Here is a 19,638-nt window from a genome sequence, read left to right as displayed (position 1 = left end):
GTCTCTCAAAAATACATAAACACATTAAAAACAATAAAACCAAAAAACAGATAAGGAAATTTAATCTTTGCAATCTGGATATTAGCACAAATCCTTTAATATATAACACTAATATTCATATTATTTACTTACCATCATATATATAATATAGCTATTTTTACAAATTGACCTTGAAAAGATAATTACATTTCACTGCCTATTTTTGGCATGTGAAAAACTGATACTAGTGGAAGTCAACCTTAATTGGATTTGGGTTAAGAGAAAAACCATCATTTTCATCAACTAAAACACTTAAACTTTTAAAAACACCTATGTTTATAGAATAAGAAGGTTATATACATACATCAACAGATGCACTCAATGCAAAAGAATCCATTAACAACACGGGGAGCGGGGTCGTTGCGTCCCTCATGGTACATAACTTCCCACACTCCCTGCAGAAGTGGGGCGCCTGGGGCAGGAAGTAGTGTTGGGAAGTGCTGAGCCTGAGGAGCCGGGTTGAGGAAGCAGATTTTACTCAGTGTTTGTTTTTCTGTGTCACAGCTTCCAGCTTACTTAACCATTGGTCTGTTTTCCAGAAGGGCTCAAACTCACAGTTGGCTCCCAGAGCTGAAACTTGAGATGAACCCTTGCCTAAATTACAAGTGAAATTGAACGTGCTGGCCGCTTACCCCTGACCAGAGTATCCGTGTGATCATTCTCTCGGGCAGGGGTGTGGTGTGGCCTGCTGGAGGCACTGCACAGAGAGCAGCCCAGCTCCCCCCCACCACCTGCCACAGAGTGCCCCCCTCTCTGCTGCCTCCGCTCCTCACCCTCTGACCCCTTCAGTTCCCCAAGATGGCTCACTTTCACTTTCTTTGTTATAAAAGTTTAACCTAAGGTTTCCCACATTGATTTTTTTCCCTCAAATCTCCATTTGAAAAATAAACACACACTTATTTATGAATGGGCATAATCTTTTTGTCAGAAACATCAGGGATAAAATGTGGACTTGATGATAGTGATAATTCTGAAAGATTGCTGATTTTGGTGCCTTTCTTCAGGTAGTGTGACTGTTCTTATGTTCTATAATTTTCAAATGACACCAATAAGAGGAATGGAGTGTCGACGGCGGGTGCTTTTACACTAACTTGCTAACTCCCTGGCTCTGAGGTTCTTTTCAGATAACCAGAGAAGTCCAGTGTTGGACCCAAATCCAGACCCACCTCAGTAGCTGTTCCCTGTCTTAGATGTTGCCAAATAATACCTAGGACTTTTTTTTTTTTTTATGTTTGTTTATTTATTTTGAAGAGAGAGAGAGAGAGAGAGAGAGAGAGAGAGAATGAATCCCAACCAGACTCCATGCTGTGGCAGCACTTACCAGCTAATAACCAGTCAGCTGTCTCCAGGCCTTTCAGAAACTCAAGGGAAGGAACTTCCAGCTCTCAGAGCACAGTGACAGGCCTGAAGGAAGAAAATGGCTTGTACTGAGCCATGTCATCAACAGTTCATTTTCTACAAAGGTTTCTATAACTGGACATATTCTAAGTAGTGAGGTTGATTGGCCTATAGAGACTAAGGAGGGAACTTTAAAAAAATTATTAGACTTCAAAAGAATCCTAGAGTTCATCTGATCCACACTTGTCAGATTATAAAAATTACCTGGGTTTTTAAAAAAATTTTTTAATGTTTATTTAGTTTTGAGAGAGAGAGAGACAGAATGTGAGTGGGGGAGGAGCAGAGAGAGAGGGAGACACAGAATCCAAAGCAGGGTCCAGGCTCTGAGCTGTCAGCACAGAGCCCAACGCGGGGCTAGAACCCGCGAACCGTGAGATCATGACCTGAGCCGAAGTTGGACGCTTAACCGACTGAGCCACCCAGGAGCCCCGGGTCTTTTATTAAATAATGGAAATTCCTAGTCCCTACCCAGCCCTACTGAATCATAAGCCCTAAGGAAGGGTCCTAGGAATCTGTATTTTGTTGTGTATTTATTTGTTTTTTAAAAAGCTGCCCAGGTAGCTATTAGGATCAGGCAGTCTGGGGAACCCTGGTATAAGATAATCATCACCCCCTACAACTAAGAAAACTAGGTCAGATTAATCAATTGATTGAGTTACCTAGTCAGGGAATTAGGCTAACCTGAATTCACTAGGGACAGGATGTTGATCACCCAACCTGAACATCATTTTCCCCATCTCTATATATGGGATTAGTACCGGTTTCTTGGGGCTGTTATGAGAATAAGATGAGACATTGTGTAATAGTGCTTTCTAAACTATAAAGGGCTAGTTTAATGTCAGCATTCATTAAACAGCTAAACCAGGACACCAGCTCCATAGCTTAGGCTCTACTCTTGTGGGTCTTCAGTACTTTGTTAGGAAGTATTTTGAGCTGATTTTTCCAGACTAGAAACTACCTATAGATTTTTAAGGATGTGACAGATATCTTATTCTCTGATAGTTTCCTGTTTGGTTTAGAAGCACAAGTTTTGCCAGACTCACAGAAATAAAGGATCAGATTTATGGTTACCAGAGTTGGTGGTGGGGGCAAATAGGAGGAAGGTGACCAAAAGGTATAAACTTACACTGGGTGCCTCCGTCCGTTAAAGGTCCGACTCTTGGTTTCTGCTCAGGTCATACCTTACAAGTTCCTCAGTTCTTGGGATTCTCTCTCTCCCTCTCTCTCTGCCCCTCCCCCCACTTGCTTACGCACGCTCTCTCTCAAAATAAAAAAGATATAAACTTCTAGTTACAAAAGTAAGTCCAAGGACTATAATGTGCAACATGATGACTACAGTCTAATGTATCATATGTATGAAAGTTGTTTAGAGAGTACATCTGGAGAGTTCTCATCACAAGAAAATTTTTTTTTCTTTTTTTGCTTTCTCTATATGAGATGATGGATGCTAACTAAATTTATAGTGGGCATCATTTCACAGTATGTGTAAGTCAAACTATTATGCAGTACACTGTAAACTTACACAGTGATATATGTCAATGATATCTCAACAAAACTGGCAAAAATCACAGTCTTTTATTCAGCCTTTCATTTTAGCCTTTTAAGTTTATTTTTGAGAGAGAGTGTGAGCAGGGGAGGGGCAGGGTAAGCGGGGTTGGGGGAGAGAACCCCAAGCAGACTCTGCACCGTCAGTGGAGAGCCCTACGTGAGGCTGGATCTCACCACCATGAGATCTTGACCTGAGCCAAAATCAAGAGTCAGAGTCTTAACGACTGTGCCACCCAGGCACCCCAGCCTTTCACTTTCATTACACATTCTGATGGCCACTAAGCATTTAATAACTCTTGAGCAAAGCTGAGACTTAAACCAGTCATCCCTGTGCAGGTGCGAAATTGAGGCAACTCTTGAGAGGCTGAAGAAACTAGAACGGGACCTCAGCTGTAAAGAGCAAGAGCTGAAAGAGCGGGAAAGACGTCTGAGGATGTGGGAGCAAAAGCTGACGGAGCAGTCCAACACCCCGGTGAGTGCTCCCCATGGGTGACTCGGCCCCCAACTTAGAAGAGGCAGCATGGCGGCCCTCCCCTCCCCCACGGCCACCTCCCTCACTTCCTGCCTTATGCCTGCACGGTGAAGGGCCTGCGTTTACACTCAAGTAGCGCTCGGATCTCATTTCAATTAACAAAATGCCAGAAATTTAAAAGAAAAGCTTAGCCTATTTCTGGCCCTTTCTCTAAGTACTGTTATTCTGTCAGCGTGTTTGTATATTAGAATTACAAAAATAAAATGCAGTGTATTTTCGCACCATCTGTTAGATCCCCAGAACACGTGCCTAACGGCTGATTAACTCCATAGAGCCCATCAGGAATTAATAAGCAGAACGCCGAGGCAGCTCGCTGTCCAAGAGTCTCCATGTGGCAGAACTTAAGCAAGTTTTCCTTCTAAAAGAGAACAAACTTGGTGACATATCAACGACCAGCATTAATATTCCTTGCTCCATTTAGTGTTACAATCACTGCAGCAAAAGATTGGAAAAAGATGTCCCTTGTGACAAGCCTCTAATATTTACTACTTAAGAACTACCTTGTTTTTTTCCCAAGCTTTTTATTTAGAGGAAGATAAAAATTCTTCATAAGGATTTCACTATTTCTGTATTTAGCTTATACTTATATATTGACATGATATATTAAAGTCTAACCAAATTTCAGGATTCTTCCCTATTTTGAATGGTTTATCATTTCAGAAATTTAGTAGATCATTGGCTTTTTTGGTTTTTTTAATGGGTAAAATTTGTCCATTTTATATATTTTTTTCGACCGTTTATTCATTTTTTGATAGAGAGTGAGTGGGGTGGGACAGAGAGAGAGGGAGACAGAATCTGAAGCAAGCTCCAGGCTCTGAACTAACATCACAGAGCCTGACGCAGGGCTCGAACTCATGGACCATGAGATCATGACCTGAGCTGAAGTCGGACGCTTAACCGACTGAGCCACCCAGGTGCCCCAATATTTGTCCACTTTGAAAACCAAGTAATGGTAAGATTAAAAGTAAAATTATGTATTTTAAATTCTTTTTTGATAGTTGCTGCGGTAATTATACCCAAAAAATACTTACATGCTCTTCACTTGGTGATCTTCAAAAAGCTTTCCTATTTTTAAAAGCCTTAATCGCCATTAAGCAGCCAGTGCCCAGTTGCAGAGTATCTTCCAATGTCTAAAGAATAACATAGTTTGCCTCCTTTTCCGGTTTATGTGGAAAAGCAACCTGATATCCAAAAAAAGGGAAATACAATGAAGTTAAGTATTTATTATCAGATTTAACTTTTTTCAAAATGACTCTGGCCATCCACGGACTTCCAAAGCAAGAACTGAATTGCTATACATAAGACTGCCATGGGACATTAAAAAGGTACTACATTTCGTAAGTTCATTTGGCTCTCAAGAGGGAACTCGAGTCTGGTTGAATTGGTATCAACCGGCGGACTCAGAAAGCATCACCCTAAGGGTCTGCTGGGAGCAGAGCTTCTCCCAGAGCTGAGGAGAGGCAGACACATAGCTGTCTTCTGAAGGCTGAGAGGTGGTTTTTTTTTTTTTTAAGTACATTGAAATCTTAAGCTATAAAGCACTGCATGGCTTGACTCTTTCTAAATGTAGCATTGTAAGAAAAAACTTTAAACTACCTATTACAGTATGCTTTAGAAGCTTTCTTTGGTTTATCGGCATTAGTTTTGCTAAGAAATCATGGGCTGCCTTGCACACATTATTGCTATTAGTAACATAGTTGTGTAATAAATAATGAAACAGTAGGAGTGCTCAGTAGGTTGTATGCTTGCGTTTTAACTCCAGAAAACTTTCTGTAAAGGAACCGCTCTGAAGGCTACCATCTAACAATGGACAGCATGAAGCATGATCTCAGAGTTTCTTCTTTTTTTTTTTTTTTTTTTTTTTTACCTATGAGGGCTAAGTTTTCTTTCTTACAGTACTTGCTTTTAATGTCTCTTCTGCTTAGAGCTCATATTTCTGAAGGAAAGAAAGTTTGTGCTCAGGTATTTTCTAAGTGGGTATTTTCTTTTATCCTCACATCAGTTTCTAGTTGACTTTAAATGAGGTTTCTGAGAGAAAGATGAAATAAACCTTTTAAAAAGGAAGTGGCTGGAGGTTTAGGTTTTCTGTCTGTAGCCTCATCTTAATTATAAAAGTTTAACATTTATGTAACTTCATAAAAAATAGTATTATTGGATTTATTTCAAGGAGGGACACCATTTATTTTCCTGAAATTAAAACATTAGTTGAAGATATTTGGGAAGAGGAATTCTCCCATACAAAAATACAGACAGTGTTTGTTTTTTAATTATTGTTGCAGCTTGATGTAAAAATTTGATTTCTCTTAAACATCAAAGCTTATTTGAGAGACATCTGTTGAGAAGGCGAGGACAAAGCTCTCTAAAGAGAATCTAACAATTGAAAACAAATTTGAGAAGCTGCAAAGTTTGGCTGCAAGGAAAATAATATCCTGTTTCCAGTGTTAAAGGATCTAACACAATTTTTTCCTTCTTTATAACTGTATTTTTTAGCTGAAGCATGTGAAGTTCTTATTGATGCAACAACTCTGGAAATCTTTTCCTAATAGAGTAAGATATTTTTTAAAAGCCCAACTCCAGGGGGCGCCTGGTTGGCTCAGTCAGTAGAGCATCTGACTCTTGATCTCAGGGTCGTGAGTTTGAGCCCCGTGTAGGGTGTAGAGATTACTTAAAAAAATAAAACTTTAAAAAAAAAAAAAAGAACCTCAACTCCAACTTCAGTTTAAAAATTAGGAAACTGGCCCTAAAAACCATATTTATACCCAGGATGTAAAGGTCATCCCATGTTATTTATGCACTATTTATCATAAATTTACCCATATTTGAACACCACCAAAAATATAAGCCTTAATTTGCTTATTTCTCAAAAGAAGAGGCAGTAACACTTTTCAGATCCTGACAGACTCCTGAAATGAATAAGACCAGCATTTATGGGAATAGGTTAGTTGTTCAAAATCATGATGTAAGGTAGAAAATAGAGGTCTACCACTGTGAGAGGGGGAATTCCTAGAAAAAAAAGTTCTACTACAAGAAGGGCACTTAGAGAATAGAGCAAAAGGTAACAGTCTAAATTAATACTAATTTTCTCTCCCCCAAATTTTCATATGTATTTATGTCCTTAAGTATTAGAGACAGATCTAGAATTTGTTCACTAAGTGAATTATTTCATAAGTCAAGTAACTAGGTTTCTATCTGGTTGTAATAAATAATAAGCGGAAACTACTGAATCCTAGACTCCTTTTTAATTTAGAGTCAGATGGTAATCTAGATAGAAAGGAGATTAATGGCCCAGATTTCTGTAGAAGGGTATTGACTACTGAACTGTCTTTATGCTTCCTCTGAACTTGATCCTTTGGTACAAGGTTCCTTCATTTTTTACTTGAGATTTAATCTCTACTTAATTTCTTTTTAATTTAATATTTAACGTTTCTGTGTGAAAGTGAAATTGGAAAAAATTAAGAGAGATCCTAAAAACTGTTTTAAGCAAAATGAGGGCTTAAAACTTGCAACTTCCTTCCCATTTGAAATCTGGCCTGCTGTGGCGCTCTGCAAACTTTTGGTTGTGGTTTACTCTGTCATTTGTAAATTATGGCAAATATGCTGGAGCCAAACCTGCCATTAAATACGTTTTTACAGGATCCCCTACATTCGTTTATTTCACTAATCATTTACCTTCTGTGCAGCACCCACTAATTTTGTGGTATCTGTTTCCTTTATTTAAATTGGTCCTAATTTCTCTTTTTGCTTCTGTCCTTTCTTCCCTCACGATAGCTTCTCTTGCCTCTTGCTGCAAGAATGTCTGAGGAGTCTTACTTTGAATCTAAGACAGAGGAGTCAAACAGTGCAGAGATGTCATGTCAGATCACAGCAACAAGTAACGGGGAGGGCCATGGCATGAACCAAAGTCTGCAGGCCATGATGCTGATGGGCTTTGGGGATATCTTCTCAATGAACAAAGCAGGAGCTGTGCTGCATTCTGGGATGCAGATAAACATGCAAGCCAAGCAGAATTCTTCCAAAACCACATCTAAGAGGAGGGGGAAGAAGGTCAACATGGCCCTGGGGTTCAGTGATTTTGACTTGTCAGAAGGTGACGATGATGATGATGATGATGATGACGGTGATGAGGAGGATAATGACATGGATAATAATAGTGAATGAAAGCAGACAGCAAAGTAAGAAAATTGAAAATGTTCGGCAAACCAAAAGAAACTTGCTACTCAGTCTGTACAAAAACCAGTAAGGAGGTAGAAAAGTAAGCACGGAATTTTTAAGCCAATCACATTTCTATGACAGTCATTTCTTTAATGATTTTACTTTTTTTTTTTTTCCTGCTTACAGAAAAATGGGGGGTGGGGAGGGTTAAGCCAGAAAGGTATATTTAATGAGTCAGCAAATGTGGTGCCTGATTATAGAAATTTGTGACTCTATTATACAATATAGTATTTTTCACAACTAATTATATTCTGGCTTTTTTTTTCAAGCAAATACTTTATACTTTGATTTGATTTCATTTATTTAATTGCTTAAGAAAACTTACATTTTGAAAAAGCACTCTTAACTCCTAATTCTTCTTAGACACTGATTTTCTTGTAACACACTACATTTCTTTTTCTTCTGGCAATATGCTGTGCTGTCAGAAATAATTGAGAGTGACTACAAAATCCAACAATAAAAAAATTGAGATGAAAGGCGGCGATCACAAATACTTCAGAAATACCTAAATGCCAAGAATTTTCAATAGTTAATAGCACAACTACTCACAGTAAAACCTGAGAGATGTTCTTAATAGTATACTGGAAGAAGAAATACTCTAATTTGAAACCAACAGCAGATGTTGCAGGCTTTCATGCCAGTGCTAGCCCTGGAAGCTTCTGAACAACACACGATCATCTGAGGCGTAGTTTATAAAAGAAGGGTATGGTCTTAAAGGGAAACTTACAGGCAGGGCAGCTCAAGTGCTAATACAGACCTGCTCTGCGCTGCCAGTAAGGATATATGCATGTTCTTTTTCCACAGGGGCATGATCATTCTGGGTTCTAAATATATGCAGAGATGTTTTAAAGAGGGAACTAAATATATAAAGGGAAGAGCGAAGGTAAATTATATCTACTGAGACAGACGTGGAGGATGAAGGGTCCTTTTTAATTCAGATCCAGCCTCCCAGTGTTTTGGGTTTTTTTTTTTTGACCTGGATTGAGCCACACTGGTGATAAATGGAAGTGAATGTAGGTGCCGTCTGAAAACCTAGTTCTTCAGAGAGAGGTTCTCAGAATGTTATCACATTTGTCAAAGCTATAAAACACTGTTTGAAAAAAACAAAACAAACTACAAAACATTTGTAGTCCTATATATACAAGAAAGGCAAAAGAATAAAAACTTTTTTCAGCCTATTTTGGAAAGAAGGGCCATTCATTTGACTATTAAACTAAAACACTTTTGGTAGTTCTTTTTATGGGGAATTTAAGAAAGGATATCATCATAGATATTATCTAATACTATTTCCAAGTATACTCAATCAGGAAAAGTCTCTGGAAATTTGAAGCATGACAGGCTTCTAATCCCTATTAACAGCTGAAAAATACCACAAAATGATCAGTACACTGTGCCAGCTTTATTTGGAGAAAAATAACTATTAAAATGTCCTGGGGTGTGAAATGCAGAACAGTCTATATGCCATGGTGATAAAGAGAAGGATCTGTAGTCAAATTATGATTCAAAACTGCCGTGTAATCTGTTAGAAATTATTTAACCTGCGTATCTGTCTGCTCATTTTTGCCATGGGAATGGTAACAGTACCCACTTCAAAGGATTGCTGAAGGGATTAAATGAAATAATACATGTAAAGCACTTAACACAGAACCAGGCCCATGGGAAGTGGTCAGTTAACTTTAGCAAGTCTTCATTATGCCAGTGAAAAATAAGTGGTTACAGTAACCTGGAAAACTAAACTATCAACTTCAAGTAATACTTATTGAGTAGTAGGCGATGAAAGTTAAAGTAAACAGCTTTCGGGAAAGATGAAGAAAGCATTCTTAGAACGTAAACTATATAAACAAATTTAACCTGGTGTTCTTTGAAGACTACATACCTGAGGGGTTTGCAGGCCCTGCTACCACCCATAGACTAAGTAAAAACAGAACGAATAGGTAAGTCTTTCCCCTGGGAGATGGGTTCCCTCCATACCCAATCCAGTACACCTTCTGTCTATGCAGCCATTCACAGATGCACACTACACAGTGCTGCCGGCAAACAGGCACAAACCTCAACAGGTGTCCTGTCTGTGCGCAGACGTAAGAGGAGCACTCCTTGACTCAAGCTGAGCCCCTCAAGCTGAACATCTGGGAGCCAAGCAGAGGGGTGGTTTTCAACTCTTGACTTCCCAGCATGCCCTGGGGGCACTGTAGTCCAGCAACCTGGAGGAGAGAATCAAGGAGCAAGTAGTTAAAATTTTTTTTAATGTTTATTTATTTTTGAGAGAGAGAGAGAGAGACAATGCGAGTAGGTTGGGGGAGAGAGAGAGAGGGAGACACAGAATCCGAAGCAGGCTCCAGGCTCTGAGCTGTCAGCACAGAGCCCGACGTGGGACTCGAACTCACAAGCTGTGAGATCATGACCTGAGCTGAAGTCGGATGCTCAACCGACTGAGCCACCCAGGTGCCCCAAGTAGGAAGTAGTTTAAAAGCCTCTTGCACAGCTTTCTAGAGAAAGATAAAGTCATTCATTCCACAGATATTCATTGAGCCCCTTCTCTGTGCCAGGGACTGTTCCAGGGACCAGCTAGAGGGAGACCCTGGTGCTCATGGAGCACACCTGCTAGTGAGCAGAGATCCTGACAGTAAACAAAACAAGTGGGTTCTATAGTACGTAAACACTTGTTAAGTGCATGCTGAAAAACGGAGCAGGGAAAGAAGATGACACACGGAGGAATGTTGTGGGTTTTCAAGTGTGGTCGGACAAGGCCTCGCTGATCAGGGAATGTCTGTGGGCTAATTTTGAGATCTGCGCACTTTATGTAAGAATGTAAACCCTGCCTCTCATTCAAGAATCCTCATCAACAAATTTAGAACATATAAACAGAACGAAACTGACATTTTTTTCTTAATTTACATATAAATCTATCGTAATTACACATAAAGTTTCAGTGCATTAATAGAGGCAGCCAAATAGGGCTAGAAGAGAAAGGTAATAGGACTCTACTCAGACCTAGGGGTTGCCGTTAATTAGGGAATATCTCCCTGATCTCTCCACTGCTGTCATCTTCCTCACCAGTATTCAGGGATTTAGGGTACAGCAGAATTGAAAACTTCAGTGATAAGCTTGAAATTGTTCTCCACCTGGAATTGTACTTTATTATAGGTAATTATCATACAGCATTACTTTACTTTATGTTTCAGATAAGTCCCTTTCTAGGGTTTTGAACATCCCTAAAGTCTAAATCCTATAAACAAAATTTTAAAGTGGTCTCACTCTATCTGTGAAGATTATTTAGAAGACTTTAGACTCTTATTACTTTTCAAAGGAACTGTTTATTATGCACATTTTCTAATGATGTTAATTGTACAGCTTCTAATTCACTTTTCAAATCAGTTTTTCAAATGGCAAATTGTTGACGTTGGATTTATTTCCAATTACTTGACTTACAAAAGTGTATACTTATAAAGAAACACTAAGAAATTTAAAGATTTACAATAATAATTGAAACTCTAAATTGTCATAATTTTCAGAGTCCTAAAACTGAAAATATAATTACTCTTTTTCATCTCTTTTTCTATATTCATAAAGTTGACGATCTAGAATTTGATGACTCTCTACCAGCCATTCTCGTCTTGGGCACCTAATGATGTTTGGAGGGGTGGGGGGAGGCTGGAGAATATTTTTGGTTGTCACAGTGACTGGGGTATATTTAATGCCCAGTGCCAAAAATGGTAACATCCTGCATGCCAGGGACAGTCCCACCCAATAAAGAATTCCATTTACCAATAGCATTGTCCCTTTCCCCTTTAAGAAACTTGCTAAACCTGGCAGTTTTACAGTTCTGTATCAAATTTTTCTCCCTCAAACAAAATTGCTCAAGTCAAAAGATACATTTCCAAAATTACAACTACTGTACAATCTATAGTTTATAGGTTTGTGGCATTTATCTTCAATCCTCCCTTGTGGAAATGGTTTCTTTCCCCTTAAGAATGCTGGTGGAAACTTTATAAAACAGCAAAATTTACCTGGGGTGGGGGTTGGTGTCACTCTGTTACACTAATTCCAAAATAAGTAAAAAAGGAAAACATCACTGAGGGAGCTATAGTTCTTCAAAGCAGCCAGGTTAATTTAAAAGGGCTGTGTGTGTGTGTGTGTGTGTTAAGTAAAATCACATTTTAATATTTTACATTAATAACCAATGGGAAGAGTTGAAGGCACACAGGACACTTGTTTTAGATCTTCTGGAAATGTTGAGGGCCAGTTTTTAGCCAGTGATGTTTAACATGCAGCAAATCTGTTAGATTTTAACACCAGCTGAGTTAATTCAAAATTGATTCCCATTAAAATCAAGGAATCAGACGTAAGATTTGGGAGAGATCCAGAATGACTTCTCCTAGAACTATTGTGTACATAACTTTATTTTTCAGAGTTTTCATTGGAGTAGTAAGAATTTCATGAAAGATCATTTTAAAAGTTATTCTGAGTTAAATATTGAGACTTTTTTGGGTTTTGATACGCTAGACTTGTTGCAGCATTTGAAAACTAGCACATTCTCACTCTACCACATATGAGAGAGCATAATTTTTCTATAATCAGGCACCTTTTGCTGCTTTTGAGTAAGACTGTTTTCCTGTTTAGACTTTAAGCGTTGCCAGAAAGAACAATCTGTTCTGTTCTTTCGATTGTGGCCCAGCCTGATAGCTGTAGCATTTCTGTGATGAAAAAGGAGCGTGTACCAGGAAATCTGAAGGGCTAGCTAGCCATGTTCGTTTATGCTTCAACTATCAGTTGCACACTATTGCCTATGAGGAGCTTTCTGGCATGTGATTATTGACTTTAAAACTAGTGTTTCAAACACCTACATTAATTATTTTATATTGTGTGCAGAACAGTTTAACTTTTAATGTCAGATACAATACACTGCACATATTGCTTTTGCACTCTTTTAGATATTTTGTACTAAATAATAGGAAATATTTATATTCTTTGAGTGTGAGCTTTGAATAGATGGCATTATCACTTTTTTTTTTTAACAAAACCTTTTTCTCAACTATTCTGTTGCAATGTTATTCTGAGCAAATCCTATGCCAAATATCTTGTATAATGTTTGTATGGGAGATTACATATCACTCGTGTGTGGTAAGACTACTCAGTTATTGATTTCATAGTTGGAATTTGATATTCCAGCACAAGTCCACAATGTATTCAGAAATCCAAGTTGGTGTCATACATTTCATTTTGATGTGAACTTTTCTTTGCTTTTTTCTTTGTTTTAAGACTCCATTTTGCAATAAACGTTTTGACAGTAAATCCCTTTGTTATGTGTTGCTGTGTATATCAGATCTTTGTTAGATGGGATTTCCCAACATCCTTGGAAGGAATCACGGTCACACGCATGCACATGAATGTGAGCTTTTCTCTCCTGAAATCAGTTGAGTGTAAATAATGAATTTGTAAAGTGATGGGGCAGTCACGAGGTGGATTTTTTCTTATCCTCAAAAGAACAAAAGGCTTAGAACTCATGCTACAGCAGATACACTGACATGCTAAGAAGGTACAGAAAGCATAAAGGAAATGGTAAACCACTATGTGGCTAGAGATCATTAACTCTTACCCCCATCTTGCCAAATTCAAACCGTCTTGAAGCAGTGTCTGGCTCCAGCCTTCCTATCACTGATCTCTGCAAGCCTTGTGCAAGAATCCTGCCAGAGTGATTATCAAACTGAATCTATGCCTTTCCCTTGGCGTCCTCTTGACGAGCCACTCTAGGAGGGCAAGAGAACTCTTCCCCTCTCCTTTTGACCTTAAAACCAAATATGATGGGTTTTGATTAGTTGTTTCATTTACAACCTTTATTCAAGAAATACTTAACGATTTTGCTTAGCACAACATTTGGGAATTGTATAAAAATCAAACCACCACATATCCCCCCACTCCCTATAGAGGCCAGCCTTGATGCAGGGAAAGAGTTCTGTAAAGTCAGTCTGTTGTTCCTTGAACTCATCAAAAAAGTTCCTTATTTCACATTTGTTTCCGTGATGGGAAAAGGGAATGACATGTTCCTGCAGCTGTATTCAGCTGCCCCATGAACAAATAAAATGTCATGTATATTCTTTGGTCAAATTCAGTTTTAGATTTTTCTTCCTCAAATCATTTTCCTTTCTGCATTACTGAAGCAGGTGAGTGCATGTGAAGATTCCTACCTATATCCAGTATCTCAGAGGAGGAGAGGGGCAATCCTGAGGGAACTGGGGTACATGGGGGGTAGCAGAGTATATACAGACCGGTCGTGATTTATGCCCTTACAACTCAGAACACTCAAACTGTACACAATCAAATATATTGTAACTTGTGGGTTTACAACAAAAATTCTGATTGGCTCCCTAGAGATTTTTAATCATTGCCAGAGAGAACTTAGGCATTTTAAGCAAAGATGTTAAGCATTTCCCCTTTATCCTCCAATATACACACGCTGCATCCAGTGCTCCAGTAAGGCAAACATGCCACGCCCCCCTTCCCTCCTGTCCCCAACATCAGTGCCAGTGTCTGGCCTTCCTGCTTCTCCTCAAGTAGAATCACATCTCTGTTCTTCGTGCCCTAGAGTACCCAGCTCAAGCCACCATGCCTTCCATCCCCATCTTGGTCTATGAAACCCTCCCTTTTCCCTGGTATACCCGCACACACTGAATTCTCTATCAGAGGATTCAGCATTTTAGTAAATGCACCTTGCAGCTGGATTCATTCAACGAAATGGTTCAACAAAAATTTACCAAGTATTGTATGCCAGGCACTCTGCTAGGCACTGAGTGAGCCAACACGAAGGTAGCCTTAAACTCCATCTATAATCCATATCTGTTTCACCCCCAATTAAATTAAAAGCTCCTTAAAGGGAGGAGCATACCTTTCCTAGTATGGTTTTGAGCATGTGAGTTCAAAATATTTGCAGATTAGAAACTCACCCACCTTCCGATTTTTACACTAATAGTAAAAGCAACCAGATTCAACTTTGTTTTTCAATTCATTCACCCCCCCCCCCAAAAAAATGTCATTTGTAACAAAGGTTGAAAGGCACTGCCATGTTACCTTACAAGCAATCCAACCATGCTGGCAAGTTAAGTTAGTTAAAGCTAAAGGGTATGGCAAACTAATTCAAGACACAGGACACAATTTTTTTTCAAATTATGTAGGCGTTTATCATTTAGTCTATTGCCATGGGCATATACTGAAGCAAGTAGCTCTTTGGCTTTGAAAATGATGCAGGCCAAAGTCCTTTTGCAAAGTCTTTCATGTCTACATCTGAAAAGGAGAGAGGTTAGTGGTTTTCATTAGAGCAAACTCTGCAATGTGGGTTTCTTGGGACGACAGTTCCAGTTTCACCCGTCCTTCTTCATCCATGGATCCTAATATTTCCTTTTAAAAATATAATGCAAGTGAGTCATTTGGCTAACCACTTAGAAATTCTCCTGTAAGCAGCAGCATATATGGATGCCTGGCTGGCTCAGTTCGTAGAGCAGGCAATTCCTAATCTTGGGATTTTGAGTTCAAGCCCCACATTGGGTGTAGATATTACTTAAAAAAAATAAAGTCTTTTCATCTTGGTAAACTACCCCAACAGTGTGAAGTTAGAATTCCATCAGGGTGATGCCAGGTTCCATTTGAAATTTATTTGCAACCTGCTTGGGCACAGAAGCCGTTGCCTCCACAAACACTGGCGTGGTTGAACTGACAGTTAATGTGTTGTGACCTGGAGTTCACCGTTAAAAGGGTCACCCAAGCGAAGTCCTGGAGTTTATTTGGTTATTAATATGATTGTTGGCACATCCTATGCAATATATCTAAATTGAATTATGGTATCAGATAAAATTATAGATGGGATTAAAGCTTGTGTGTATCGTCCATTATCATGTGTAATCAATAAACGATTTAATATTCTCTTGAAAAAAATTTAAAAAATAAAAAATAAAAAAAAAGTAGCAGCAGCAGCATAAAGGTCATCTGATTACCAAAGTGTTGCTTCAGAATTTTCATGAACAATCTGATGATCCTCATGCTGAGTGGGAATTCCAAGGGAGGCTCTGGTATCTGGCAACTGTCAGAAGCTCCTGGACTGTCAAACCCTATTGTGGGAGGGAAGTCTACTCTTGGTGTGCCAAGTACCGAGAGAGGACAGTCTCAAGATCTACAGCCCCTGCTGCAACAGCTCACCAAGTGCAATGAATTGTTACTGACAAGCTGGTGCCCAGGATTGGCTTCTGTGGGTAAATGCTTGGAGCGATGAGAAATTCCCCTCAAGGTCAGGAGAACTGCTTGCCATTCAACCTAACCTGCCAAGGAAGAAACCGAGCCAGAGCAGCGGCTGAAAGCTAAAATAGGGGAGACAAGAGATGAGCCAAAAAGACAATGATAATATTACTTTTGTTTTTCACTGCATTCGTATTTCCCATGCAGCTGCTGCCTTCCTTTGAGATTGGCTCATGGACTGAAGATGACGTGGTAAGCGGCTTCTGTTAATGCCTCCTTTGACCTGGGCAGGTATTTCAGACATTGGTCCACAAGTTACAGATGCAGCTGGAGGGGTCGGGGCCTTAAGAAAATCTAACTAGGAGAAGTTGACAAATTCCTTGTTTTTCTATTTTTAATGCAGTAATGATTTAAAATAAGGCCTCAAGAGCAAGGCAAGTATATCTTCAAATCTTACAAGAGGATTCCACCTCCCTATTTGCTCTGAAAGGTATTCCAGAATACTATAATGAATACCAATGGCAAAGTTAAAGGAGTGATTCAGGATACCAAATGAACAAACGTGAAAACAATTTGATCTTAAGTTTTCCTAAAACACCAGGGATGGACTGGAACCACAGTGGAGAAAGATCTGGGAAAGGCAGCTCTAGACTGGGATTCCGCTGAACTGGGTTTCCTTCCTACCTTAGGCCTGTTTGAAAGTGACGGGTGCATCTGTCCTCTGGCCTTTCCCAGGAAGAATGGATGCAAGCTCCCAGACATCCTCTGCAGCTGCAGCCAGAGGAGGAGGACAGATTACTTAAGTCCAGAGGAAGTTCTATACCTTACACTTGGGTAGAGACCCTAAGGAACAATCCTTCTTGGCCTGTTGCGTCTCTGTATTTGCTTCTTTAGTGAAAAGTCTGGAGAATTCTTGATCAGAGACCTCAGGGGCTTATACTTCTCCAGGTCCACTTTATAGGCTCAAGTCCCATTAAATGAAAAAGAAAAACAGCTATAATGCCAGCCTTAGCAAGCCCTCACCCCAGAGAACAGACCAGATGCCACAGTGTACAAATTCACTGCTAGAAACTCTTAGGAAGGTCTGTTTACCTACCTCAACCTGGTTTCTGGACTGGGGCGTTTTCCTCCCTGCCCACCATGCTCTGGTGAAGTAAAACTGCTTTCAACATTAGCTAACCTCTTTGGCTTCTATAGGGTGAGGAAACTTGGCACCACTTGCCTCTACTTCTTCCCATTCACTGGGCCTCGTTGTTGGTAAAGTTCCCACCAGCCCGGATTGTTAACAAGGAAAAAGAACTTAGGATCTATTCATGGGTCTGGATATAATCCCTTTATCCCCAGCTGGAAAGTTGGCCCATCTCATTTGAGAAGAAATTTTTTAAAAAGCACTGAGCTCTAACAGTTATTTTTAGTCTTTGCTCTGAGGTCGAGTGGTTTTCAAGCCATGTAAATAAAATCCCAGGGTCAAGGGCCCCCCAGAGAATTGCTGGGACTGGGTCTGGCCTCCCTTCTATGTGAGAGGTTACCAGTAAACACGTGCCAAGTGATATTCAAGGACGGAGGGTCACTGGGTCCAACTTCATTCTATACAGGAAGCTCTGTGCTTTAACTTGTCTTGGGCCACAGAGCTACTTCCTGACCAGGCCTAAGACAGCATATTCTGCCCACTTCTCTGTCCACTGCCGTGTGGTCCCTGCTCCCCATACAATTCCTGGGTAAACCAGTACCCCTCAGTAGCTCCGGGGATGACCAGCACATAAAGAGAAAAGTCATTATAAGTTAAGAACATTCTTGAAGGCTTTTTTTAAATCTCCCAAATAAAAAGCAAAACCCACATTTCCTCAAGTATCCCAAGATGTCCACAGGGAGGGGTATCTCCAATTTGAGAGCTTGATGTTTTAAATCCATAAAGAGAATGTCTTTCATTTTACCTTGGTGGTTGAGCCAAAACTTACATTGCAAAACTACAGATATTTTAATCTATCGAAAAGTGTGTTTTACTGTGAAGTCAGGCCACTGACCGTGTGTGAATCTTCAAATCCATATGTGTCCTCTCTTTCACAGTATTTTTGGGTTCAGCAGCTCGTCAGAAAAGGCAAGTAGAATAACTTACCTTCTTAATTCATGCAGTTAACTTTGCTCAGGGCATGGTTTCATCTCATTTTGTTCTGCCTTCTAATCCCTTCCTTCAGGGGACTCTTCCGAAGAGATGAGCATATATGCAAGCTTGTTTAAGGAAAACAACATTACAGGAAAGCGACTGCTTCTTCTGGAGGAAGAAGACTTGAAGGACATGGGCATTGTCTCCAAGGGGCACATCATCCACCTGAAGGTACCTCAGAGAGGGAGGACAGTTGGTTGACAATCTTTACTGAGCACCTACTATGTAGCAGACCTTGTGTCATGTCAGAGGCTGAGGATACACACTCGAGTGCAATCAACTGTTACGGTGCTGACATACTCCCATACCAGCTGATAATTAGCCTCTGCTCCCATGGGACCCCCACTCCCTCCTCATAATCCAACCCAGCACAACAGAAGTCACCTAGATACACCTGAATATCACTCCATGCCCTCAGGAAGTCCTCAGTTCAGTGGAGAAGACAGGGATTGATCATGCAATCGTGATAAAAAGACAGCTGTAGGAAATGCCACAAAGGAGAAGTGAGGTTGAGATGAGGAAAGTCTTTTGCAAAGAAGTTGTGAAGGAGCTGAGAGCCTAAAGACAAGCAGGTGTGAACCAGGGGAAGGGGATACAGGGGAGGAGGTGTTCTGAAAGGGAAGGCACCGCCAGTGGCAAGGCTGTGGTGTGAGAGGCAGCTTAGTGGGCAGGGAGGCCCTGGAGACGTGTTTGTCCGGTGCCTGCAGACCGGCCGTCCACCCGGGAAGACAATTGGTGATTCCCTTAAAGGCCAGAGAGGCTGGCTGCCCATTAGGAATCCCTAAGGATGCTGGGCCTGTGCAGAGTGAAAGCTAAGCCACTGTAGTACCTAACCTCACGGGAATGTGTGTTCAGTTTGCAGGGTTTGTAATTTTGACCCGGAACGGACACACCACGTGTGTATTCTAATCCTTCATTTTCTCAGGAAATCCTAACATGTCCCCCCAGACTGAAGTCTTGAACACTTTAAAGCTAAACCTGTTTTTGGTCCTGTTGCTTTTCTTTTCTTTTCTTTTTTTGGTAGTTTAGCAACCAGATCTGTTTCTCTGTCTTGTTTTTTAGTTACCCAAACCAAATAATTGCTGGCATCTGTGTGGACGCTGTTACTAGAGGTGTGTTTCAAGAGAGATTTTAGGATAAAATCAGTTTGTTCCCCGGACCTTCTCAACCCCATTGTGGGTGGATGGAGGGGTGGGCATAGGTTAGAAAGAAGAGAAGTCAAAGAAGGAAAGGTAGAAAAAGCAGCTTCCTAGCCAAACCCTATCTCACAAAGTCTCTACTAACACGTCAACTGCTTTTCCCTTTACTTCAGTTAATTACTTCAGTTAAAGCCACCGGTGTGGCTTTTTCCTTTCTAAGGAAATCTCCTCTGAGGTCCAAAGAGAACCCATCTACTTCCGTTCTGCAAGCCCTGGGCCCATGCAAGGACTGTCCTTACAGCCCGAGCACCTGTTGGATGATGGCTTAGCCTTAACCTCACCATCTTCTCCCTCTTAGAATAGGGCAGGAAACCTCATTCATA

At 40.2% G+C, this 19,638-nt stretch overlaps 1 protein-coding gene across 1 annotated transcript in view; it reads left to right on the top strand.

Moving 5' to 3' along the window:
* The window catches only part of MAP3K20 (mitogen-activated protein kinase kinase kinase 20), a 183,209-nt gene that overhangs the window by 131,922 nt on the left and 31,649 nt on the right, over positions 1 to 19,638 (top strand). The window contains exons 11-14 of the mRNA XM_047083311.1: positions 3,322 to 3,457; positions 16,160 to 16,204; positions 18,020 to 18,050; positions 18,148 to 18,287. Of these exons, the coding sequence (XP_046939267.1) occupies positions 3,322 to 3,457; positions 16,160 to 16,204; positions 18,020 to 18,050; positions 18,148 to 18,287 (352 nt within the window). The remainder of the gene's footprint in view (positions 1 to 3,321; positions 3,458 to 16,159; positions 16,205 to 18,019; positions 18,051 to 18,147; positions 18,288 to 19,638) is intronic.

This window comes from Lynx rufus, unplaced genomic scaffold (assembly GCF_022079265.1).
Source record: "Lynx rufus isolate CCGP_SWC_20201006 ecotype Redwood Valley unplaced genomic scaffold, mLynRuf1.p SCAF_2, whole genome shotgun sequence".
NCBI lineage: Eukaryota > Metazoa > Chordata > Mammalia > Carnivora > Felidae > Lynx > Lynx rufus.
Note: the sequence above shows the minus strand (reverse complement) of the source record. Positions and strands in the feature narration are given on the sequence as shown.